We start from the raw sequence: 26,225 nt of genomic DNA, 5'->3' as shown, positions 1-26,225 counted from the left end.
GAGGTTGGACGGAGGCTCCCCGGCAGCAGCGGCGGCGGCTCCTGCCGTCTCGCCCCGTCCCTCTTTGCCCTTATATAGGCATCTCTGGGATCAAATGGCAGGGAGAAGAGAAAAAGATGCGGAGAAGGAGAGGAGGAGGGCTGGGGAGGCGGGCGGGCGCAGGAAGGGCGGCGCGAGCCCTTTCCCAAAAAAGTATTGGATGTCTCCAGGAATGCACTCGGCCCCCGGGGACGGCGGTACTTATCTGCCCGGCGCGACTGGGGAGGCGCTCGCACTTCAGCCCGGCCCTTCGTCTCCGCGCAGCCCAGCCTCCTCCAGGAAGGCAGCTCCAGACGCAGCAGCCAGACGCACAGGTCCGCCGCCGCCGCCGCCTTCGAACCGGGACGTTCTTCTTCTTGCCGCTGACCCCCGACCACCGCCGCCGCCGCCATGGATGCCATCAAGAAGAAGATGCAGATGCTCAAACTGGACAAGGAGAACGCCTTGGACCGGGCCGAGCAAGCCGAAGCCGACAAGAAGGCGGCCGAGGACAGGAGCAAGCAGGTGGGCGGACGCCCCGTCGGGGCCCCGCAGGGGAGTGGAGGGAGTTTGGAGTGGGGCTGGGGAATGTGGGGAACCACCCCCCGAGAAGGCGAGGGGGCGCGCCAGCAAACAACCCTCCCGATTCTCGACGTGTTTCCTCGGGAGTGAGGTCCGTGGATCTCCAGGAGGTTCCAGACCGACGGGCTGCCTTCCCGGCGTTGGGTTTCTGGAGTGCTTTGTAAGAAAGAGGGCGCGCGGTGGGCCGTCGAGGAAATTTGCCTAAAGTTGGGGGTGTCTTTCTTTTTTGCCCCTGGAAGAAGCTGGGCTCGTGGGCGAGAAGGGGCGTGCACCTCCTCCTGAGAAAAGCAGTTGGCTGAAGGGGAACGCTTCTGGACGGTGGCTCGGCAGTAGCAGGCCCCGCTCCGCGGCTCCCAGGTCGTGGAGGAAGAGAAGCAGGGTGTGCCGTGGGACTTTTTGACACACGGAGTCACAGGCCGGCCTGCCAGCTTTCTGAGCGTCAAACTAGTTTCACTGCAATAAGAGGAGCAGAATCCCTACAGCAGGACCAGAAGCCTCTTTTCTCAGAAGTAAAATCCCATGGGGATGGGATTTTACTTCTGAGAAAAGATGCAGAAGGCCAGGCGGTGAGGCTGCCCATTGGGCTCAAGGGCCCTGATCCTGAGGAGGCATGCCTAGAGGATTGAGCCCACAGCCTCCCTGTGGGAGGAAGCCCCAACATTCCCCCTTCTCCTTGACTTCCAAGTGGGCATGAGGGTCCTTGCCATCAATCAGCCCAGGCCAGCTCAAGCTTGTCATGACTAAGCCCCACTGAAAATAGTTGCTCACAAATAACTTGTTTTGTTGGTTTCAGCAAGATTTACTAGTGACTAAGTATAGCTGGATTGGGGTCCAGTTCAAATCAGGGACTGTCTCCCACCCCCACCCCTTTTTTTAAAGTGATCTCCAGAGTGGGGTTAAAAAATAAAAAGAACAACCAAACCCTCTAAGTCAATAACTATATCTAAGCACAGGGTGTTGACTGGCCTGTGGATGGGACTGAGTCCACAGCTCAGATCTGTTGCATCCTGCCTCACATGCCACTTGGTTAATGCCTTTTCTCCTGCTTCTGGTCTTGTCTGCCCATGTGATGGAGACCTTTAAAAATATTGTGCCCACTAATTCCAGGGTGGGTGGGAGGAATCCAAGAGGGTGGCTGAAGGCAGGGCAATGTCCCTGGATACAAATGCATCTGAGTGTGTTGTCTGTCTCCTCCTCTTTTGCCTCTAACATGCGTGGCTAGTTGGAGGAGGACATTCTGCAGTTGGAAAAGCAACTGCGGGTCTCTGAGGATGAGAGGGACCGGGTTCTGGAAGAGCAGCACAAAGCGGAAGAGAGCCTGCTGGCTGCGGATGAGAAGGCCACCAAGGTACCGTGCTGAGAGGATGCTAACGGTTCTCCTTCTCTCCCTCTTTCCTCCTTCTCTCCTCCTCTGTCCATCTGTCCTTCTGCACCTGCACCTCTCCTGTGCGCGATCACCTTGCCTGCTGCACCCCCTTCTCCCACACGTCCTCCCTGCTTTCCCCACGCCACAACCAGCTGGAGGATGAGCTGGTGTCTCTGCAAAAGAAGCTGAAGAGCACTGAAGATGAACTGGACAAATATTCTGAGTCCCTGAAAGATGCCCAGGAAAAGTTGGAGGTGGCAGAGAAAAAAGCTGCAGATGTGAGTACCCTTCCCTTTCCACCATCACACACACCACTAACATTTGGGCTGCCATCAGCCTATGCCATCTCTAAGGCCACCCAAGTCCATCTTCAGGGCCAGGCATCTCTTGACAAGGGCGGATGGGCAGGAACAGACCATTTTCCTTGCATGATGACAGTCACCCCATCACCAAAGAGCATGGGTACCAATTGTTCATTTTGGGTACCTCCAAGCGTGTGAAGTGCTACTGCTTCATAACCAAAGGGGAAAGATGTCTCTCGGGGGTCAATATGCAGGCAGAGGATGAAGGGAAAACAGAGAAGGGATGTAAATAATTAGGGTTGTTGAGTTGAGGCTCCAATGCATATAATGGATACCCAGTAGGTTACCAAAAGATGTCTGTGCTTAAGGATTTAAGGGTAGAGGTAGACCAATGGTTCTTAGCTTCCAAGCCATCTTCTGGTTTTGAAAGTCAGAAGGTTTGTCAAGAAAACTACAGCTGTGAGAACTCAGCCCGGAAGGTGATACTTGCTGGGTCTGCAGTCTGCAGGAGATAGATCCAGAGAATAAGCATCGGGGTTATATATAGCTCAGCACTTTATATGGTATGGGTGAGAGCTGCACCCTTTGCAGCCTCTCATTCCGCCCACCTGTCTAACCCTTGACGAGTATTAAATAGTCCCATGCATGTAACTCTCAGACATTTGTAGCTCCCCGTTCATTACGGTGCAAGGGAAATTCTTTCCAAGTAAAGACGTCCTCCCAAGTTTAGAGCGGGTGATGCACATCCCAAGCAGATGATGTCACTTATATTTCACTCATTTGAAAAATGGTAGCATAACTTCCATATACATAAGTGGTTTTAGAAAGAATGGGCAAAAGTGTGGTGTTAAATGAAGACGATCCAGTGCAAGTTGGAAGACAAACTTCTTATTTCTGCTCAGTCCATTGCGTAGGATTAAAAAAGAAAGTCTTGTGCCCAGGAATCTGTTTGACTTAATTTCAGCCATAGAACCACAGAATGACTCTTCGTCTGAGAGACAGGCTGCATCTAATCTGCTTCAGATGTGTTTCCCCCGTATGTGGCATTCTATAGATGGAAGTCAGCATTCCAGCCAGCCGGTTTATTTAACTTGTTCAAAGGAACCGCATATAGATCCAGGGGAGATATTCCTTATAAGGAAAAGAATGCAGACTATTTTGAAATGGCTTGTCTCAGATGAAGGCTGGGGAGAGCTGAGAAATGCTACTGGATTCTCAGAAGGAGACTCTTGCCGTTTCCCTTTAATTCAGAAAGCAGGCACATTGGCTTGCAAATGTTGGAAGGAAAGTGAGAGCTCCTTCCCCATCTTTTCCCATCCTGTACCTTTTAGGTGTGGGGTTTCTTTTTGTAGAAAGCAGCAAAAGGAGATACAGTGCTGATTGATCTAGAAGGCCAACTTGCCTAGAGAGGAAATAATTTCCTGGATTGATTCAGAAAAATGCTTAGGGAAGGACGGATGTTAAATGAGTGTGCATGAGGAAGGGCTCCCTGGAGTGAGATCACCTTTACCGGCTGGGATTGGGCAACTGCGGGGACATTAGTCATGGGCAAAGCAGACTGCAGTCAGCCTCCAAATCACTTCCTTTGAGACACACTGGTTTGCCTGTAGTGGGAGGGAACGGCTTAATGAGTAACTTTAGGGTGTTGCTATCCTGTTCCCTGCATGGCCTCCACCAGTCAGCAGAGTCTTGGCAGGTGCCCTTTTACTGTAAAGGTGTGCCCTACTGTTCTAAATTGTCACAGATCCTACTTTCAGAAGCCTTCACTGCCAGAAAGCTGTAGTACAGGCAGCCCCATCTGAACTTGCTCTGCTTTGAAAACTATGTTTGCTATCAGGAGAGAGAGACAGACAACACACACACACACACAGAGAGAGAGAGAGAGAGAGAGAGAGATCAGTACTACTCGTGCAGCATGTTGACTCAGGACTGAGTCCCACTGAGTAGATTGAGTGGGGTGGGGCTTGCTGGCTGGTAAGTGTTTAGGGATTGCAGCCTTTCAGCCCAATCCTATACTATTATACTCAAAAGTAAGGTGAGCTGAGTAATCCGGGGCTTACTCCCCAGGTGCTTGAAATGGCAGCTGAAATCTGCCTGTTATTCCATCCTCCACTTCTGCCCCGAGTGCCTGTGTGTGTTTTGAAGGCTTCCTCAGGAGGTTTATGGTAATCCAAAATGGCCATCCGTGGGGGGTTTCCTCCCTCCCAGGAGGGTGAGCAGGCCAAGTTCCTTCTGGCTTCTGAACACAGCTTTCAACTAAAAATCAATTTGGATGACCAGAACAATATTTTCCATGTGCCGACCTCCGTAGGATATAATTCTGAACATGTGGAACATCCTGTCTTGTGGAAAGGAAACTGGTATAATGAAGAGGGCTAGGCAGTTTCTCTCTTTAAAAAAATACCCTCCTTGCAGACTTCTCCATTCATTTTTAAAGCAAACAATTGAAGCTCAGTTTAAATATGAAGCTGTATTTAAAAGCAGAAACATCTACATGTAGAAACAACTAGTGTGCCAGAGCCACATGCCACAGACTGGATTCCTGGCGTACTCCTGTTGCTCACACAGTCACCAGAGACGACGCACCTGGTTGGGGCTGAAAACCTGGCAGAAGGTTCTGTAGATGCTAAGTGCTCAGTCCCAGCCGGGTAGGTTGTCGAATTACTGGGTTTTAAATATATATATATATACCTGGTGTCATGCTTAAACCAGGACTGAGGAGGAGCTGATTCTGCCGTAGGCCAACACCCACCACACCCAACTTGGCGACTCATCTGACCAAGATTTGAAGCCAAAGTTTAACTGAAGTTGCAAATCCTAGTCAAATGGAAACCCTGGCTAGCCTTTGTCATAGCTCATATCAGTAGATAAGGTAGGAGTGAGAAACCACTCCCTGTGGGGGAGCAGAAAAAGAGAAGCCCATAGCTCAATGGCAGACACTCCTGGTTTTTGCATGTAGAAGTTTGGTGATCTGGTCGTCCCCCCCGGGTTTTGAACTAAAACTCCCATCAACTCCAGCCAGCTGGGCACCAGACTGGCAAAGCCTGCTTTAAAGGATCCTTGCCTGAGACCCTAACAAGCTGTTGCCAGTCAAAGACAGCAGTACTGGACGAGATCAGGAGTAGGCAGGCTTTAGGATCCACTTTCGTTTTTTTACCAAACCCCCAAGACCAGCCAATTGGAGTCAGTTACAAAAGGCATCCTTTTGGAATTCGCCACTTGGTTCTGCAATCAGAAGGAATGGTGATGGCATAAGGCATCTCCTCTACTGCCCTTCAACTGTCCTCCATCCCGGTTTTTCTGGTGGTGCCAAGAATCCCCCTGTGCCTTGTTGCTATGAAACTCCTTGGAGATATCTGGAGTATTTTGGACAGCACTTTAGCATCCTGCTGTCACTAAGCCCCCCTCCCCCATCCTAGAATGACTCTGGAATACGGAGTGTTCAACTCAAGGTGATTCTTTGGTTTGACATTCTCTGTGTTTCAGCCAGTATTCTTCCTAGTTTTCTCTAGCGCAGCAAGTCCTGCTCCTTCCCCCTTCCTGTTTTCTCAGGGGGCGGGGCACAATTTTTCCATTCCATTTGCATTATAACACAAGCATGTTCAGAGCCAATTTAAAACCTCTTTGCTCTTTCCCAAATAGAAGGATGTAAAGCCCCCTTCCCCCACCGAACACACCTAGAGTTGCACAGAGGCCACAATTCTGTTTGCTGATATCTTGAACAAGCATACTTTTCAGAATTCATGCAAGTTCTCTAAGCCTTCCTTGCAAACATAGACCAATATAGAGATGGTAATAATATTGCTCTACCTTGCAGGACTCTTGTGAGGACTGGTGAGATAAGGCATGTGAAATGATTTGAATGCCAGCAAATGCTAAGTGGCATTAAGGCCACAACCCTAAAAACCTAAGCAGCTTTGTACTGAATCAGACCCTTAGTGTAGAGACAATACTGAGGTAGATGGACTAACTGGCAACAGTTCTCGTGGGGTTTCAGACAATAGAAATCCCAAAGCTATACCTGGCGGTGCCAGAGATTGAAACTGGGGCCATCTGCATGCAAAGCCATTGAGCTCCAGCCCTTCCAGACAGAGGAGTAATATCCATCAGACACAACCGGATTTGCTTCTGAATAGACATGCGTAAGATTGCACTGCATATCTCCCATAATGGTTTCCAGAAACGTAGACAAGCACCTTTCATTCTCATGTCCTCCCATTTCATTTGCTTTGTTATGGTGGCCTTTTCGCAATCTCTGTTGGTGGGAGTCTGTCTTGTTTTTGCATATCTGGCTCTTGCTAGGTAGCCTGCTAAACAATGCTGGGAATCTGTAGCAGGCTCAGTCCCTGGTAACTACTTTCTATGGTGCGATTGTGACAGCTGGCTCAACTCTTTAGATGGTTTAAAGCCAGGAAATGTTGCTGTAGTATCACTTGGAGCCAAAGCATCTGTCCCTGGGAGCACAACACCTTCCACCTTGGAAGTGCTGTGAATCTTTGACCACCAGGTGGCACTTGTGCATCTTTTCTGGAAAGTCTCCTTTCACTTCCACCCTCCTCCATTTCTGCTGCAGCAAACCCCCAAACCTCTCACCCATTCCTGCCCCAGGGCATTTTGTCTTAGTACAAAGAGGAGAGAGAGGCTGGGGCAGGGGCAGTTCCAGGAGAACAGGCCTGGGACAAAGCCGCTTAGTCCACCACAGCACAGGAACAGGGCCAGGTGACCCTTCCTTGCTACCCAAGCAAGAGTCATGTGGGTCAGGGGGCTGCATCTTGGGAAATGCGAGATCCGGCTGCATTCAATACCAAGTTCTCTCATCTTGTGTCAGAGATATTCCACTTCAGGTAGCAAGGGAGGGCTCACAGGACAGGATTGTTCCTCCTTGTGCAAAAATGGTTAATATATTTACTTGGTTAATACATTCCACTACTGATACAAAAACATCTAGATAGCTAGTACGCCCATGAAAACAAGCTAAGGCATAACCCTGACATGCTAGATTTATTGAAGCAGGGATTTGAGGTGTTTCTGAAAGAGCATCCCTCATGCAAGCTTGACCTGTGGTACAGTCCAGAGGTTGCCTGCCTCTTCAGGGCACTGGGGAAATATTTGGGTACTCTTATGCAGAGAGGCAGGGAAGCGGGTGGCGCTGTGGGTTAAACCACAGAGCCTAGGGCTTGCCGATCAAAAGGTCGGTGGTTTGAATCCCCGCGACAGGGTGAACTCCCGTTGCTCGGTCCCAGCTCCTGCCAACCTAGCAGTTCGAAAGCACGTCAAAGTGCAAGCAGATAAATAAGTACCGCTCTGGCAGGAAGGTAAATGGCGTTTCCATGCGCTGCTCTGGTTCGCCAGAAGCGGCTTAGTCATGCTGGCCACAAGACCTGGAAGCTGTACGCCGGCTCCCTCGGCCAATAAAGTGAGATGAGCGCCGCAACCCCAGAGTCGGTCACGACTGGACCTAATGGTCAGGGATCCCTTTGCCAATGCAGAGAGGCAATCAAAAGCAGATCACATAGCATGATCCCAGAAGTGTTTACTCCGCTGTAAGATTTTGTGGGCCTTGCAAAAAAAGTATGTGAGGAACTGTGTCTGCATGCAAACTGATCATGGACATGCTTGTTGTTGTTGTTGTTTAGTCGTGTCTGACTCTTTGAGACCCCTTGGACCAGGCGTACTCAGTAGCAGATCCCACGGCTTTGATCGGTAGCGGGACTCACTCCCGAGGAATTCTAGGAAATGAATTCCACTGGTTTTACAATTCCACTTGTTACAATCAAGCCGGATATATATATATCTATATATAAAAAATTGATTTTTAAAAATTAATAAGGGGAGAGGTTTACTTCCAAACTAACAGTGTAAAAGGGGTGGCGAGGAATTACGCAGCGCGATCCGCAGCGCATTTCATCCGCAGGAAGTCCCGCAGATCTCGGTGATGCTGGTTGGGCTTGAGCGGTTCTTCAGGCGCTGAAGATGCGGCCTTGAAACGACTGCGGCTTACTTGCGAGTAAGTGTCCGCGCAGCCCCCTGCAGGGCAGGGCGCGGCTCCGCGCCGAGACGCGGCGTCTCCTGGCGGCGCAGGTGGGCGCTGGCGGGGCCGGGAAGGCGGACTTCCGGAGGCGGCGAGGCGGGAGGAGCCGCGGTGGGCGCCGCCTTGCCTCCTGGCCTTGCGCCGCGCTGCTTGCCGGTCGGCCGCGGCCCGCTTCCCCTTCTGGCAGCCTCGCCTCCTCGCTCTCTCCTGCGGTGCCCATGGCGGCGGGGCTCAGCTCGCTGGAGGCCGTGCGCCGCAAGATCCGCAGCCTGCAGGAGCAGGCGGACGGCGCCGAGGAAAGGGCCGGCCGGCTCCAGCGGGAGCTCGACGAGGAGCGGGCGCTGCGCGAACAGGTAGGCGGCGGCCATCCCCCGAGCATCGCGCCGGGCGCCGCATTCCCAAGGGCGGCGGCCGCCCTTCCTGCGCCTTTGCGCCTCGGGAGCCCCCGATCCAGCTCGCCTGGGAACCGGGAGGACGCGGAGCGCGAAAAGGGGGGCTTTTCTCTTTCCAGCTCCCGTCTCGGATTTCTAGCAAGGAGGGAATTGGGGAGCCCCGCTCGGAGTCGGCAGCTCCTCGGTTGCCCTTCCATCCCGGAGACAAGAGGGAGCCCCGTCTCCCTCCTCGGCGGCCCGTTCCCCTTCGCGCTTTGCAAGGCGCGCCTCCCCAAAGCTTCCTCGGGAGACAAAGGGGGCTGCCGGGGATGCTGCGATGGCCTCGCCTCGGCGAACAAAGGCGGCGCTTTTGGAAAGTTCCCCGCAAGAAGCCCGCTGGCCGTTGCAAGGGGAGCCTGGCGCGGCGCGGCTTCGACCGAGGCCGAGGAGAGCCTTGCGGGAGTCGCTTTGGGCTCGGGGCTCGGAGAGGAAATGAGTTACCGTTTAGGATTGCTTTGCGCGGGGTGGCGCAAGGGGCAAGTCTGCACCGCGTGCCCCTGAAAATCTGAATTCGGGGCAGCGCAAAACCCACCTTTACGCCTTTGGGATGAAGAGGGCGGGGCTCTGGGCACGGCGAGGGGGTTCTAAGTGTTTACTTTTTTAAACGGAGTAAAATCCATGCAAAACAGCATGGTTGTTTAGGACATGCATTAATGTGCACGCTTTGATTCCGGTTTATCCGGACTTCCTTGTAAGCAGCAGAAATTGGCATGCCAGCCTCATAGCCTACCCAGAAATTTGCCTGATGCCAAGTGGGACCATTGGAGCATCTTGGCTTCAGTATTGGCTACAAGGGCTCCCCAGGGATTTGCGCAGGAGGTTTTCCCAGCTCTGCCTGGGCCTGCTAAGGATCAAACTTGGAACCATCTGCCTCCTAAGAAGGAGCTGTTCTGCTGAGCTTCTGCGCTTTCCTCCTTTGAGCTAGGGATCTTCCCTAACCAGGGAGGGGGGGGGTAGGTGAGGCTCAGAGACTTAGTCAGTGCAAACCAGAAATCTTAAAGCTAAGCAGAGACTTGGAATTCCTCCCCAACTTAAACCCAGTGTCCTGTCCTCTGCACCATATTAACCTTTCTCTTTAAAGTGTTGGGGGATTTGCTCCCATGGGTGTAGCCAGGGGGGTGGGGGGCCTGCACCCCCCAATCAAGTAAATAAATAGAAATAACTAACTGATCAATTTCATTGCAGATATCTTGGTTCTGCCCCTGCAACAAAAGCCTGCCCCCGCTAAAGTAATTCCTGGCTACACCCAGATGCCACTTAGAATCGTAGAACAGGTCGTGGGTTTGACCCCCACGTTGGCCAAAAGATTCCTGCATTGCAGAGGGTTAGACTCTCGATGACCCTTGGGGTCCCTTCCCACTCTGATTCATAGACTTCGAGAGGCATCCAGTCCAACCCCCTACAATGCAGGACCCACAGCTAAAGAATCACTGATATAGGTGGCTGTCCATCCCCAATGAAGGGGATGCACTGCACCCATCCCCGAAAGGCAGCTGAACATTCATTTTGGCATGTTCCTAATAGAGGGTCACAGTATTAGGTGCAAACAACATTGTGTGTTATGCCTGTGCAAATTTGTTGACCAGAGGAGGCGTGAGGACCCTTTGGCCCTCCTTAAGGTGTTGGATTCCATTCCCCCATCAGCTGCAGTCGTCAGCAAGGTCAGGGATGATGGGAGTTGTAGTTGGGCAACATTTGGAGGATGTTCCGCACCCCGGACTACAGTTCTTCCTCAGCGAACATCAGAAGAGTCCTGCTGCTGGATCAGATCAAAGAACATAAGAATAGCTTTGCTGGATCAGGCCAAAGACCCTTCTGGCCCTGCATCTGTTTCTCACAATGGCCCATCGGATGGCCGCCTCCTCCTACAGAATGGAAACATCATCTGTCCTACCACTTCTCTTAGTAGGCTAGCAAAAAATTGCAATAGTAATAAAAGCCTTCTGCAGAGCAGATTGGGGCATGAGGGGTGCTGGTTATGGAAAAACATTTCCCTCCCCCCCTTCTCCATGGCCAATGTGGGAATGAAGTGGGCTGATGGGGGAGGGCCAGACCATTCATGCACCCCCATGGCATTCCTTGTTGCCTGCCAGGGGAGTTGCTCAGCCAAACTTTGGCCCTCCAGATGTTGCTAGAATACTGCTCTCCACCTCTCCTGAACCCTGGCCATGCTGGCTGCCAGCTTTGCTGGGTGTTGGGAACCCTGGCAACATCTGGGGGTCATTGCTCCTGCCCTGACTCTCCTAATCTGGGAGAATATGCTCCCACCTTTTGTTGTGTCCTTTCCTGGTGTAAGGAGTGGCTTTGCTACTCGACACCACAGCTCCCTGTGGCAGATAATTCTGCAGGTTAACAGTGTACTTAAAATGACAAAACTCTCCTGCAACCACCCAGTTTCTTTGGATTGTGACTCCTGCCCTTTGGTATTTGCTGAAAGACAAATCTCCCTTGTCACTTTCTGCGTATGCTACCCGTGAGAGAGCTCTTCTGGATCAGCCTTTAAAGGCTTCTCTAGCTCATCATCCTGTTTCCTGTGGTAGCCAACTTCCTGGGGGGTCCACAAAGGAGGTAGCACTCTGCTGTTGCTCCCCAGGAAGTAGCATTCAAAGATACATTGCTGCTGAACATGAGGATTCCACTTAGCCACCATTACTATTGAAAAAGACCCCTATTTGTGCACTTTCCTGCCCTGCTTTTCGTGCAACTTTCTCTTCATCCAGGTTGTTAGTGTGTGGTTGTGCTGTCTGGGCTGCAAATTCTCAAGCATGCTGTCTGAGATTGACCCACAAAAGAACTCTGCCTTGAGCAGGTGCAGCTGGTGACTCAGACATCATGGACGCCTGGGTGATGGGCAACTTCCCTGAGTATTGCTAGCCAGTTTCATTCAGGCTGTGATCCTGTGTTCATTTACATGGGAATAATCTCCCTTGACTTCTAAGTAAATATGCATATTGATGTTGGTACCATTTTTTAAAAGAAAAACCAGTGTGAACATCTTTGAATCTGGTTTCCTTTGCTACAAGGCTGAGTTTCACATGGCTGCTATGCACAGGGTTGCCATACAGGTGTTCAGATCAGGACTTGTTTTGTTCTGGTTTTTTAAGACACAAGCTGGAAAAAAAGTGGCACCTGCAACAAAATGTTCAGGATGCCAGCAGCTCCCTCCCGCCTCCATTTCAAGCACTGTGATGCCACACCATCACTTCTCTCAAAGGATCCTGGGAACTTTTAGTTTGTTGAGGCTACTGAGAGGTGTTAGGAGACCCCATTCCCCTCACAAAGCTGCAGTTCCCAGAGTGGTTTAACAATCCCTCTTCTCGGGGAACTCTGGGAGCTGTAGTTCTCTTGAGGGGAATGGGGGCCTGCTCACAACTCTCAGCACCCTTAACAAACTACAGCTCCCATGGTTCTTCGGTGAAGCCATGGCTATTAAAAGGGATGCTTTAAGTGTATAGTGCAGGTGGGGCCTTCATTGCTGTTCCTGTTTGCCTGCTGGCATCCTGCCCTTTTCTCTGCAGCAAACATTTAGTTGGGCAGGTGCCGTGTGGGGTGGATGCTTGACTTAATGGCAGGTGACCCACTTGTTTGCTTGATCACCATGCAAAGCAGAGGGAGGCGGGGATGAGAAGAGGAGGGGCAGGGGAAACCCGAAGCCAGGGCTGCTCCGGGATGTGGTCTCTAGATGGAGCAGGACTCCAACTCCTGCCGTCTCTGACCATTGGCCATGCTGCCTGCTGGGACTTGGGGTCCAGGTTTCCCCATCCCTGACTTAGGTGGTTTTGCAATTCAGGCTGCAGTCCTATGCCTGGGGGATCATCTCAGCATCTGAGAAAATGTTGCTTGTTAAGGAAGCCTTGTATGTATCTTTTACATTTTTCTTGCTTGCCTGTTTCTCCAAAGAGACTGGAGGCAGCAAATAATAGTAAAAACAGATTAAATCAAACATGATTCCTTAAAAAAAAAAAATCCCCCAAAACACATGTCCAGATCAACCCATTTAACAAATTCCGGCAGCTTGAAAATAATGTAGAAGCCATCCTGGGGGGGAGATATATAATCAACCCAAGGACTTTTAAAGCCAAGGTCGTTTAAGTAAGTCCACAAAAGTTGATAGTCTGTAAAAATGTTGTCTAGCCTGCTGCAGAATGGGAGTGCAGGGCTGGAGAGCAGGCAAGCTCTTAGAGGCCAGGCTGTAAGAAATGGCCAGTGTATTGTGCAAATTCCAAATCCTGTCAGGATATACCTGAGAGATCAGGTAACTAGCAGAGTTGTTGAAGGGGAGTCTCTGCAGGGTGGAGGGTGCTGTTCCCTTCCCATTCACTTCAGAATGATGACTGGAGGGGGAGGGAAATAGTTGCTGTCAAGCCCAGCAGCAATCATTAATCCCTGGTCTTCTCATAGTGAAACTATGAGCAAACACAGACCAGAAACTTGTGTTTATCGGCTAGCCCTGGGAGTGCCCCTCCGGTGTCATGGGTAGTTTTCTTTACCATATAAGGAAAAGCCCTGCTTTGCAGAAAGAGGGGGGAAAGGCGGAGGGGGGGAGAGCAAGGCCATAATTTTGGGACTTTCAAGGAAACTACAAGCAAGCCTCTGCTGACTTTCTGCTTTGGGAACAGGAAGTGGGATACTGACCTTTAACCACTGCAGACTGCAACTGGGTTGAGATCAGTTTTGATGTAATTATTAACTGGGCTGCCTAAGCGGTTTTTTCCACACTTGAGACCAGGGTTGTTTGCCAGTTTCCCCCTCCCCAGAGATGAAAGTACTGTAACACTGAGAGCCTCGGAAAGCACACATGGACTCTGCTTCAGCCACGCCGGCCCAGGAAGTTATTCTGTGCAGGCCCCACCCAAGTGAACAGGAGCTCAGTGCATTGAAATGTGGCGTCGCCCTTTTGACTTCCAGAAACTTGTATTTATTCCTGATCTTTTTGCACTGGAGATCCTAAGCAATAGTGAGGCTATTGCATCAAAAACCACAGCAACTGAGTTTGCAGAAGAGCATGAAAATGTGGCTTAGGTTGCAGTCCTAAACCCACTTCCTAGTGAGTAAGCTCTCTTGCACACAGTGGAGTTTCCATCAAAGTTGACATGTCGCTGTGAACTTGTGGAAGTATTTAAAATTAGGTAGTCTGGTTTGCTCATATCTTATGTTAGAATAAAAATTGTAGGGAATGACATTCCTTGTAAAATAAGTTGTATAAAAAGTATTGAACTCTTTCCCCCTCCCTGATAGGATCATATTTGCCACGTGGGTCACCATAAGTTGGGTTGGAGCTACTGACTGGTGCCCTTTCTGGCACAGAGAGTGCAGGCCACTTCCCCGTGCGCTGTGGTTTTTTCTCTTGCTGACTTAGCTGAGAATTCAGCATCAGCCCAGCCCTGGAGAATCAGCCAGGAGTCTGAGCTGCCTCTTTGGGTTGTGTCCAGGACTCCCAGAAACTCCCATGGCCTGCTTATGCCTTGCAGAGACCCCAAAGCTTTTCATGGGGGAAATGCAATTCCGTCCTTACTCCATGATTTGAGCAAAAAGTCTGGAAGTATGTCAGGCTGGTGCGAAGGTGAAGACAGCTCTCTGCCCCAAGAAGTTTGCAATCTGGAATGATGGTAGCCAACGTGGTGCCCTCTAGAAGTTGGTGGATCCCCAACTCCTGTCTGCCCCAGCCAGCATGACCAGTCATTGAGGATGGTGGGATTTGGGGATCCAAGAACATACAGAGGGTGCTGTGTTGGCCACTTTTGATCTAAGTTTTGGAAGCAGGAGGAGTTGCATCCAGGGCAGCACATCTGTAAAGGGCAGTTGCTGGGCCTCGTCTCCCCACCCTTTGTGTTCTTGCCCTTCATCTATAAGACCCACCCTTCACGTTTTAACTCTAAAAGATGGGGGGGTCCATTTTCTTTGACTGTCGATAAGTGAAAGTGGCTCTTGATCCCTCAGTGAGTGAAGGATCAGACCTGCCTGAGGTGTATCATGAAGTAACTCGCATGGAAAGGAAAGAGTTGAGCAATATTCTAACAGATTAGGCAAGCGGTGATGGGGGGACACATGGCCACAGTCTGCTTTTTTTTAAAGAATCCCCTACTTTAAGAATTGGTTGCTTATTCTCTGCTAACCCCCTCAAAACACCACTTTCCCCTATTTGTTTCCGTCTGCTCCCCCCCAGCCTGGCACCCTCCAGATGTTTCAGACTTACAGCTCTGGGAGTTATAGTCCAAAACACCTGAAGGACGCCGGGGTGGGGGGCTGGCTGAGGTCTCCTTTCCTCTTCACAGTGTGCTTCCCAACCACCTCTTGGGCTCCCTCAAAAGTCACGGCGTTTTCCTTTCTCCGCAGGCTGAGAGCGATGTGGCTTCTCTGAACAGGCGTATCCAACTGGTAGAGGAAGAGTTGGATCGTGCCCAGGAGCGCCTGGCAACAGCCTTGCAGAAACTGGAGGAGGCTGAGAAGGCGGCAGATGAGAGCGAAAGGTGGGGATAGCCCTCCAACTGTTGTCCAATCTCAAAAAAAAAAAACCTCAGTTGTGAGGCAGGAGCATAGCAGCTGCTGTGGCCTGGCCTGCCTTTTAGCCTTGGCTGTGTTGGGCCACGCACCCTAACGCACAGCATATCTTGGCAAGAGGGAACCTAGGGTGGGGCACCTGACTGGCATCTTCACACATCCATATCCTCCCAGAGTTCCCTGAGAAGAGGGATTGTTAAACCATTATGGGAACGGTAGCTCTCTGAGGGGAATAGGGATCTCCAGAGTGCTCTCAGAACCCTTAACAAACTACAGCTCCCAGAATTCTTTGGGGGGGGAGGCCATGACCTTTTAAAGTGGTATCATTGTGCTTCAACTGCATGGTGTGAATGTGGACACAAGCATACATACATGCACACGCACTCCAACATGGGGCCCAGTCCACCAGGGTATTATTTTATTAAATTTCTCCAAATTTATACAGTTAACCCCCCCCCCCTTTGTGCGCATTTGAGGCATGCATGACCACTGACCCGCACACCATTTTCAGCCCCAGAAGGGCATGGGGCTGGCTTACACAGTCCTCTTGATGCATACAGTGCCTCAGAACGTCACCCCTGTGCAAATGGGAATTCTCTGAACACTGGCTTAAATAATAATAATAAAAAAAAAACTAGTAAATAGCCAGTTGTTGTAAGTAGCTGTGTGTTTTGAAGGGACGTTTGTACCCTTTTACACCCCTGCAAAGTATTTGTGAGCAGAGGCTGAGCCAGTCGCTGCCAAGCATGGAAGGGTGGCACCAAATTGTTCTTTCCCATACGAGTGAGTGGCAGCCATACATGTACTAGATAGCTGGACTATCTTGAAGTTTAATTTTGGTACCCCAAAGCGCAATGAGCTAGAGGGGGAAACAAAATTTCAGCCCACCAGTGAAGAAGGCACTTGTGGGAAGTGCTTAATAGTGTTTTTAAATTGTTGAAACTTCCCTAGCCAGAGAGATGGCTGCAGAGGATTTCCAGTGGGTTGGAGGCAGGTGCTTTATACCCCAGGACTATCCAGGGAAGCATAAATTAGGCAAAATCAGAGAGGCCATGCTGATTTGCCTATAGGTCACAGAAATAACTTTTTTTGGGGGGGTGAGGGGGAGCAGAATTGTTGAGACACAACTGGGCCTTCAATAGCAAGCTGTTTTCCAACCCTTGTAATTTCTACCTTCCAGAGGAATGAAGGTCATTGAGAGCAGAGCCCTGAAGGATGAGGAGAAGATGGAGATCCAGGAGATCCAACTCAAGGAGGCCAAACACATTGCTGAGGACGCCGACCGCAAGTATGAAGAGGTGGGTACTTGAGCGCAGCCGGGGGCCCTTGGGAGGTTATTCGGTTTGGCTGCTGTTTCCAAGGAGGACCAGTGAGGAGGGAGACCTGAGATGCTCTACAGAAGGCATGGGGTGGCAGGGTGACCCACTGAGAGACAGCAAGGATCTGAGCGGAGAAGCTTTGTGGAGGAAGCCCACAAGAGCGGGGCGGAAAGTGGTGCCTTTTGCCTAGCAAGCGTTTGAGAGTGTGTGCTGAAATTTCACAAGGGCAGGATCGCTGGGAGTTGTACACCACCTCCTGAAGCTGGGGACTTGACCTTGGCTTCCTGCCTTCTGAAATGGTCTCCCTCTCCACCTCCCTGCTGTGGTGTCTCAAGTACGATCAGCACAGTTACTTGGGGCAACCTTCCCTGACCTGTTGTCCTCCAGATGTAGTTGGGAGATGATTCTCCATCGCAGTCTCCATCTTGCTGCTGAGCCCTGAGCCTCCCCCCTCCTTCTGCTTTCCCCATTGCTATAGGTGGCTCGTAAGCTGGTGATCATTGAGAGCGACCTGGAGCGTGCGGAGGAGCGGGCTGAACTGTCAGAAAGGTAGGGGCCACTTCCTGGCCGATTAAAAAAGGGCTCTGGGGTCCGTGCGGCAAGTGTGATTTATGTCGCAGTACATGAGTGTCTGGTGCGGGACGGTGACTGGCTATCTTCCAGCGGCAGCTGCGGGGGTCTGCTGCATGCCTTGGCACGCCTGAGTGTGTGTGCGTGTCGTTGCGCCTGCGTACGTCTGTGCGCTTCCGTGGTGTCTGAATCGTTTCCTTTGGGGGCCTCTCTTATTTGGTCTGGGTCACTGCATGCTTTTTTGCTCGCACACGGATTGTTTTGTGAATGGCTCTTGTGCATTTTCATGTGTTCACTAACAGCCAAGCCCGACAGCTGGAGGAACAGTTAAGGATAATGGATCAAACGTTGAAAGCATTAATGGCTGCTGAGGAGAAGGTACTGGAGACAACATACCTCTGTATCTGTGAACCGAATGATCAGGTTTTTTTAGCTGCCACCCAAATCTCCCGGCTACCCTGACCTTCTAGTTAGATGCCTCTTAGCAGTAGTGGCTGGATCTCCCCTTTATCCTTCTCCTTCCTCTCCTGTGTTTGCTTTCTCTCGTCTCTGGTGTGGATGCTGGTGTGTGTGTGCACAGGTGTGTGCTTAACCTTTTTTGTAGCTGATCGAGCCCCAAGAAGAAGCTGAACCTCCTGGATTGGTTGAAGAGTTTTGGATAAGTCAGCCCTCAGGTGTTCTGGACTACACCTGCCGCTTGGGCTGTTGGGAGATGTAGTCCAGAACATCTGGCGTTGGCAGAATAAATTATTCTGAATCAACCTGGCTATTTTAAAACCCACAGTTGTGCTTGTACAAGTCACATCTGCATTGGCTCCTGAGTGCAGAAAGAGAATTCCATGGAAAATCCAGACAGAAGATGGTTGCAGGTCTGCAGACAGTTCGAAAATTGCCATTTTGGCCCTGCTGAAATGTGGCAGCGTTCATTTGGGGGCCTTTCCACCAGGGACTCTTGGCTCACCCAACCCAGAGCACGTGTGTGATGCCCCAGTAGCATAGCAGATTTGTGGACAATATTTTTGAGTCCTTCAAAGCAACTTTGGGTTCTGCGATTAATTTATCTCTTTGATCTCAAGTGGGTTCAGCTTCTTTCAAGGCCCTTTCTTAAGCTCTGAGATTCAGTTTTCATTTTTCTCTATCTTTTCTTCCCTCTCTTTCCTTCCCCCCTCCCCCCATGACTGTTCTTCCTCTTGGCCCCTTTCCTCCCTCCATTCCAAAATAATAGCAAATGTGCTGAACTTGAAGAGGAGTTGAAAACTGTGACCAACAACCTGAGGTCGCTGGAAGCTCAGGCAGAAAAGGTATGGTCTAGCTGCGAAAGGTGCAAATGTTACATGATGGGCTTTCCAGGCCACTTGTCAGAATGTTTATTCTGAAGCAAGTCCTGGTGCCTCCAGTGGGGAATTTATTTCCCGAGTACTCTTTTTTATATATTTTACTTGCCACATTTCTGATGCTTCTAATGCCACATTCACACCATACAATTAAAAGTACTAGGATACTACTTTAAACAGTTGTGGCTTCCCTCAGAGAAATCTGGGGGCTGCAGTTTGTTAAGGGTGCTGAGAGTAGTTAGGAGAGACCCCTGTTTCCCTCCTGAAACTACAATTCCTTAATAATTGTAATAATCCCTCTTCACGGGGAGCTCTGGCAATTGTAGCTCTTTGCAGGGGAATAGAAGTATCCTAGTAACTCTCAGCTCCTTTAACAAACTACAGCTCCCAAAATTCCTTGGGGTAAGCCATGACCATTTAAAGTGGTATCATTGCACTTTTAATGTTTGGTGTGAATGTGACCTTAATCACCCAAAGCTCCCAAGCTGATACTTGCAGTGAATACAATACAGATTGGATGGGTTTTGAAGCTTCCTCAGATGACTCTTTACCTAGCTGTGTCCAGAGGGGTGCTGTCAGGTCTTGGGCAAAGAAGCACATTTCCATGTTCTTCTGTTTTGAGATCTGTTTAACTGAGAGGTGTTGGGGATTGAACTTGAGATCTTCTGCAAGCAAAGCACTGCTCTCTCTACTGAGACCTACAGTAAAACAGAACTGTAAAAGCATTCTCTAGATCAATAAAATAATAAAACAGTATAATAACAGTTTTGTTTAGGGTTGCAAAGTGGATTTCTTATTACTATTCTAAAAAGAGAGAAAGAGCAAAAGCCTGCGTCAACAGTCACTTGTTGCCAGATGAAAGCTGTGTGTCTTTGACCCTTTAACTGGATTTCTGAGAATCGGCAATGGATGCTTTCAAGAACAGACTGTGACTTCAGTGTGAAATGTGGCTTGTAGCATTATGAAGCTGAACAAGGAACCCAATAGGCTATCTTTTAATCATCCTGTGTCAGGAGTTCTGTGCTGCAGTGCAAACCTCTTTCCAGATCCCCCCCCCCCCCGGCATGAGAGAGATTGTGCAGTCCTGCAGAAACAGCTGGTTTGAGCCAGAGCTATAAGCCAGGGTGGGGAGCCAGTGACCCAGGCTGTGTGGCTAATGGTCAGTGGTGGTGGGATTTGGGAGTCCAGCAATATTTGAAGGGCCATTCCTGTTATAAGCTTTTCCACTGTTAATGCATTTAGCTTACAACAGGATATTGCTTAGGCTTGCACAATGAAATCTGAACACTTACTCCTGGCATTGCAGTTTTGCTGGTTTCCTTTCATGCAGTTATTTTTAGTGGTCTTTCAATTTGTGATTGTAAAGATATTGGACGTTGCCACCTCAGTGCTGCCCATGTCTGCTCAGTTGACCTTCCATTGGTCTGCTTAATCTACAGTACTCGCAGAAGGAAGACAAGTATGAAGAGGAGATCAAGGTCCTTACTGACAAACTGAAAGAGGTAAAAATGCCGCTGTATCCTTGGGACAGAAGCCAACCCTCTTTTCCCTGCAGCTTTTAAGAGATTTTGAAGAATCTTATTTCTTGCCCAAGTGGAGGGCATGAGAGCTTTGCTCTGCTATTGGGAAACTTCCATTCTGATCAGAAAATGTCCTTTGTGGTCTCCATGTACTAAAAAACAGAGGGCTGCATCCAATTTTAGGCCATTGATTTTGGGTCCATAAATTTTAATAGTTCTACTCTGGGCATAATGTAATTGGATGTCACCTATAAATATAATTGTTGCCCTGGGCTCCTTTGGTAGGAAGGGCAAGATACAACATGAATAAATAAAAATAATTGAAATGCTATATTGTTGTATTTGGAGCAGGTTTCCCACTCTGTTTTGGAAGATTCTGCTGCTGCTGCTGCCGCCACCCAGCCTCTTTGCATAATGTAGAAGCTTTCCTAGACCTTCCTTGTGCTTTTTGACCATTGCCTTTGTGTGTTTTCTTGGCCTCCAGGCTGAGACCCGAGCTGAGTTTGCAGAGAGGTCGGTAACTAAGCTGGAGAAGAGCATTGATGACTTAGAAGGTACGTTTCTTTATTTGCATCCCTTGCTAACCTAGAAGGCTGAGACAGCAAACTCCATCTTTGAAGTAGGCACTTACGGTGGACAATTGCTAATTTTTGGTCAATACTGGTAAGCGTCTGCCATGCATAAGTGCCAGGCAGTGGAGGTTGAGAGACCTCCCTAGCATCACTGCGTCTGGAACGGAAGTGACCACTAGGCAAGGGAGGAAGATTGCTGGCTGAACAGGAGGGGACACAGGTGGCGCTGTGGTCTAAACCACTGAGCCTCTCAGGCTTGCTGATCGGAAGGTCAGCAGTTTGAATCCCCGTGACGGGGTTAGCTACTGTTGCTCTGTCCCAGCTCCCGCCATCCTAGCAGTTCAAAAGCACACCGGCGCGAGTAAATAAATAGGTACTGCTGTGGCAGGAAGGTAAATGGCGTTTCCATGCGCTCTGGCTTCTGTCACAGAGTCCTGTTGCACCAGAAGTGGTTCAGTCAGGCTGGCCACATGATCTGGGAAAACTCTGCGGACAGACACCAGCTCCCTTGGCCTGAAAGTGAGATGAGCACCGCACCCCATAGTCCGATTTGACAGGACTTAACCTTTACCTTTACGCATGAACAGGGCAGATGAATAACAATTGACTGAAAATGGGGCTTCAGAATGTTTGATAACTGGCTTTAGACAGAGAAGGTTTTACTTTTGCATCTTTCTCTTTTGTCTCTGTCCTTTTGGTGTCTCGAGACTTCATTCTCTTGAGTATTGAACTCCACTTCCTCCTCCTCCTCCTGGTCCTTGTGGAATATTCCACTGTGAAAAATGAACAAGTCAGATAGGAAATGCTATGAGTTCCTTAAGATTACTGGCTGAAAATGTCAGCCAAGGGACGCATTGCAGTTGCTCCCATTAGGAATGTTGCAAGTTGACATAGTTTTCTGATGGAGATGATGAATGAAGGTCAAGACAGCCATTTGGTGGCACCTACTGACTCCACTGTCAGCGACATTTGAAGCCTTGCTTGTGTGTTAATGGGGAGCATCTGTTTAGCAGTTACATGCACCGTTTGCTTCCAAGGTCTTCACAAGTCCTTGGAATTTTCTTCTGTGTTGGTTGGACACTTGGGGAAATGGAAGTAGTTGCTGGAGAGCCTTCCCTCAAGTCTTCCTGTTAGGGTGTGAGGCCTGACCCTGCTCTCATTCTGTAGGGAACTGCTGCATGGGAAGGGGTTGTCTGCTGTTACACTGGAAGAATGTTTTGGACTTGGACTTTGCCAGCTTGTGTGTTCTGGTGCTTCTGGCCTACATCTCCGGGGGAAAGGAGGAGTTTGGTTTCAGAGCCCCTTGGGCCTCAGCGCTATTCTTTCTGCTGAGCCAGTCTGCTGTCTGACCCTGTGACAGTGGCACCAGGTCCAAGAGTTCAAGCCCCATAATGCAATGACAGAATCGGAAGGAGCAGTAGGAGAGATAAGGACTTTGACAAGTCCTGGAGAAAAATGTTCCCTCTGGTGAAATTCTGGTGCCCCAGTGTGTTTCTGGCCTTCCTTGGGGGGGCTGTGCAACTTCTGCTTCAAGCTGCGTCTACGCCACAGACTTCTCCAACCTGGTGCCCTCCAGATGTTTTGGACTACAACTCTTAACACCCCCAAGCCAGCACAGTTGCATCATGCTGGAACTGATATTGTAGTCCAAGCATCTGGACGGCACTGGCTTGGAGAAGGCTGGTCTAAACTGTACAACTTTTGGCTGCAGAGATGGAACAGCTCAAATGCATGTAGAAAAATAGAAACAAGTTTTATCCAGGTTTAATGGAAAGCTAGCATCTAGGAGAGTTTTTGCAGTATCACTTCGATGTTTGTTTCCCACCATTTGCTTGCTGTATTGTTAATATTTCTACCCCCATCTAGCAACTCCACTGCTTGAATTCTTTTTGAACCCATTTGACTCATCTGTTTTCTTTTGCTTTCTCTCACACCTCTCCTGTGCCACACGCTGCCGCCTTCCACACACCTCCATCTCTCCCCTCCTGGCTGCCATGACTTCCGGACGGTGTTTTGCTTCCACATCACCCTTGGTCACTGCCTCCTCCTCCTCCCACTTCTTCTGCCTTCCCCTTGGTGACTCTCAGATGAGTTGTATGCTCAGAAACTCAAGTACAAGGCCATCAGCGAGGAGCTGGATCACGCTCTCAACGACATGACTTCCATGTAATTGGCCTCTTGTTTCTGCCTGCCCCTCTGCCCTGAGGCGCCTCGCTGCTGCAGCCTTGCAGGTTAAACTGGCTCACTCTTTAGTGCAGGGCTGGCCTCCCCGCACGCCTGGTGCTGGCATGGCTGTGGTCTGATGGAAGCATCTAGGGTGGGGGGAAAACGTTTTAAATAAAAGTAAGCTTCCAGCCTTTAAAATCTTGGAGAGTTTGTTAAATGTCTCCTAATAATTTCCATGCCAGTTTCGTGGTTTCATCGAGCACAAGGCATTCCTAGTCAGCAATAGATTGGCTGGCAGCCAAATTCATAACACAATTATTGGCAATCAGCTGTGAGGTCCCCCAGCCACCCAGTGCAATTCTCTTTGCTGGGCAACTTACCAAACTCTCTTAGCAAGAGGGAAATTCAATGGTCTTTGAGCTTTTTCTATCGCAGTAAAGAGTGGGCAAGTTTCATGCTTGGATTGATGAATTTATCTGACATTCCTACAAGGCTCATTTTTACCTAAGTGTGTGTCCATCCTGCTCTCTCCCTACACCCTTTTGGGAGTGTTTCTCCTTCAAGTTCTCTTCTGTTGCAGCATTTCTAAAGTTCTGTTCCCAAATTTAGTAAGTTTCTACGGTTGCATTCCTAACCTCCACTACTAGGAGATGAACTCTGTTGAAATCAGTGGAATGTACTTCCTAGTAAACATACTTCAGGTTGGATAAACTATGCTACCTGCGGGCCACCTGCTTTTAAAAACAGCCACACACTTATTGGATCCTGCTTCTCAATATCATTTTGCTTCATTATTTCATGCATTCCTGCTATGCAAGAGGTTCAGTGTAGTTAACAGACTTTGGTGCGTGTTGCTTTAAGAGAAATAAGGGCAGGAGATTCAGGACAGACATGCCTCTGAATACCAGTTGCTACAAATAACAAGTGGGGTGAGTTGCTGTGTTGCACTGGGATCCTGCTTTGCAGATTTCCCATTATAGGCTGGACACTAGGAGAACAGTGACATCTTCCCATTTTTTTAGACTCTCTGATTATCAGAACATGGCAAGGAGTTTTAAAGTGAGAGATCAGGTGATCTTGGCTTCCTTCCCTACCCCCACCCCCCCAAAAAAAATTCAGCTCAGGATGAGTTTGCAGTTTGTTGCAGTCCATATATCTTATTTCTGTGGAGAGATCTTGGGGTCTTAGGATTGGTGTATTCCAGCGGCCAAAGGGAGCTGCTGCTTTCACTCTCTGCCTTCTTCCCACTGGTTGGGCATGGTCTAAAGATGGAATGCAGGTTTCTTTGAAATAATTATACCCTAGTTAGGGAAAGGAAAAAAGGCATAGAAATTGCTTAAATAATGTACCATCAGAGCTGCGTCTTAGAACACCTAAGTAGCCCATAAATAGTGGAAATTGCTGGGAGTTTGAGTCTGTGGGGTTGATTTGCTTTATAATGTCTTAAGAAATGCTGAGCAGAAGTCAACTGTCCTGTACTGAGAACTCGTAACAAGAAATTTGCTAACTTATTTAAAAACGGCAAAAGGGGAAATCTCAACCTACTTCCCAAATTGCATGGCTAGCTTCTTTGCAAAATTTCGGTACTTTTAAATTTCTGCATATTGACTGAACATTGCACACTAACACAATAACCTTCTTGGCTAGAGAAAGTAGAGATTTTTTTCCAGGTCCTGCCTGAGAGGGAATTTGGAAAAGGCAGGTGAGGAAGTTGGATATGCCTGGCTTGAAATAGCAGGTGTGTGGATGAGGGTCTGCCAGCCTTCTCCACCCTGGTCTGCCCCCTGCGGTGTTCGGCTCCAGCTCCCATTATTCCTGGCCACTGGCCATTCTGGCTGGGGCTGATGGGAGTTAGAGTCCAGCAACATCTGGAGAGCACCAGGTTGCTTTTGACTCAATGGTGTGTGCCAAGAGTTACTCTGAATCAAGCTGCAGAAATAGATGTATTTAACACCGTTTTTTGTATATGTTTTGAAAGTGAATATTAATTGTGAATATTAAAAAGAAATACCTGCCAAGAGTGCTTGTGGAGGCAATTGGCCTCTTCCCTCCAACCAACCCTGCACCCCTTACACTGACGATCATCTTCTTTGTCACGTCAGTCACTCTAAAGTGTGTGGGGGGGGTGCAATTAAGACGCCCATGAGCTGAAAGTCCCCTCCCTCCCAGGCTGATTTGCATAAATTTGTCATGATGAGCAAGGCATGTTCTGAGTGCAGTGTTTGGAGGTACTGAAAAATGTTGGCTCTGGCAGCCCCCCACCCCAGTTTGGGAGGGCTGACAGCCCCAGCTGTGAAATGTGTCATTACAGCAGGAGCAACCCTCTGATCAAAGCCGGCTTTGTTTCTCTGACCTGTTGCCTCTCTCCTGTCTTGCTCCTCCCCCTTGCTGCTTCCTTTTCCACGCCATCCATGATGCCATTTTTTTCATTTCCTTTCTTTTATCTCTGTGCAGATAAATGTCTTTGCTTCACTCCTCCAAAGACACCTTCATCACGCTGGACAACCCATCTTTTCCAAGCTGCTGGCTGTTTCTCAGTACACGGTCCTGTCCTTCTCGCCCAGTTTCCCTTTAACCTTTTCCTCCTAGCTCTCCCTTTGCTCGCAGGACGTGGGGTGAACACTGTCTCTTCCTCTCTCCTCCCTCTTCTGTGCCTTTTCGACTGTACAGAAACTGGCCAACCTTCAGTGTAAAATAAAAAAAGAATCCCACTGTGTAAGCTGTATCTCTTTTGCTATTTCTTTTATTTATTTCCATCATTTCAAGTATGAATAAAATTTAAAAAATCTGCTTTCTCGCCATTAGGGATTTATTCTTACTTTCTATTTTAGTTTATTTTTTGCCTCTCTCTTCCACTCTACCCTCCCCCCCTCATCCCATTTCACAAACCTCCTGTCTTTAATCCAAGAATGCAGCCTCCGTAGTGTAACCTCCCATTGTTGGATGGAAAAAGGGTCTCCTTTTTAAAGCGAGTTTCCTTTTTCTTCCTTGACTTCTCCCTCCCTCTTAGCCAGGTGAGACAATATAAGCTGGACTCTTAAGGTGTGGGCATTTGGAAGCCTGTCAGCTCAGAACTAAGGGTCTCTGCATATGGTGAAAGTCCACTGTAGCCAGGCTTCTGTGTGTGGACGCTCTCAGAACTGAGTGTTCTGAGAATCTCAGCTTCCACTTAAAAATAAACATGGTTCTAACGCTTATGATTCTGGAGGCGATCGAAGGGGAAGGTGGCAGAACCACATCCAACAAAGGAAGCTGAAAACCCAGATTGAGCAAAGAGCTGAGGCTGAGAAAAGTCCTCTTTAATAGGCTCTCTCCTCTCTTCCCAGCTGGTCAGTTACAAAGTGTTCATTAGAAGGTTTTTGAACATATATTTTTCACATGTCACAGGCTGAACTCATATTGGTTTGGACCATCGTGGATCAGTCTGTGGTTGGGGAATTGCCCAGTGTAGCTGTTGGCTGGAAATATTTCCCTACTGGTGAAGGTGTTGGCCAGTTGGTTGCCAGGGTGGTA

The 26,225-nt window shown here is 49.2% G+C and overlaps 1 protein-coding gene across 16 annotated transcripts in view; it reads left to right on the top strand.

Moving 5' to 3' along the window:
- Nucleotides 1–252: 252 nt before the first annotated feature.
- TPM1 (tropomyosin 1) overlaps nucleotides 253–26,225 on the top strand; it is a gene marked incomplete at its 3' end in the record, with an annotated part of 31,791 nt that continues 5,818 nt past the window's right edge. For 3 of the 16 annotated variants that reach the window (XR_013979382.1, XM_080980844.1, XM_080980846.1), the window contains exons 1-8: nucleotides 256–543; nucleotides 2,119–2,244; nucleotides 15,067–15,200; nucleotides 16,412–16,529; nucleotides 17,029–17,099; nucleotides 18,346–18,421; nucleotides 19,894–19,956; nucleotides 20,459–20,528. Coding sequence is in view for 15 of the 16 variants with exons in the window: in XM_080980844.1 (XP_080836970.1) it covers nucleotides 430–543; nucleotides 2,119–2,244; nucleotides 15,067–15,200; nucleotides 16,412–16,529; nucleotides 17,029–17,099; nucleotides 18,346–18,421; nucleotides 19,894–19,956; nucleotides 20,459–20,528 (772 nt within the window). Of the gene's footprint in view, nucleotides 544–1,822; nucleotides 1,949–2,118; nucleotides 2,245–8,253; nucleotides 8,653–15,066; nucleotides 15,201–16,411; nucleotides 16,530–17,028; nucleotides 17,100–17,422; nucleotides 18,422–19,893; nucleotides 19,957–20,458; nucleotides 20,529–22,633; nucleotides 22,717–25,166; nucleotides 25,432–26,225 lie in introns of those variants that run through there. The other 13 variants (XM_080980845.1, XM_080980847.1, XM_080980835.1 and 10 more) reach the window with 11 other exon arrangements.

Source organism: Podarcis pityusensis (genome assembly GCF_964106645.2).
Source record: "Podarcis pityusensis genome assembly, chromosome: 14".
Taxonomy (NCBI): domain Eukaryota; kingdom Metazoa; phylum Chordata; class Lepidosauria; order Squamata; family Lacertidae; genus Podarcis; species Podarcis pityusensis.
The sequence above is the reverse complement of the archived record's forward strand: the minus strand, read 5'-3'. Positions and strand labels throughout refer to the sequence as shown.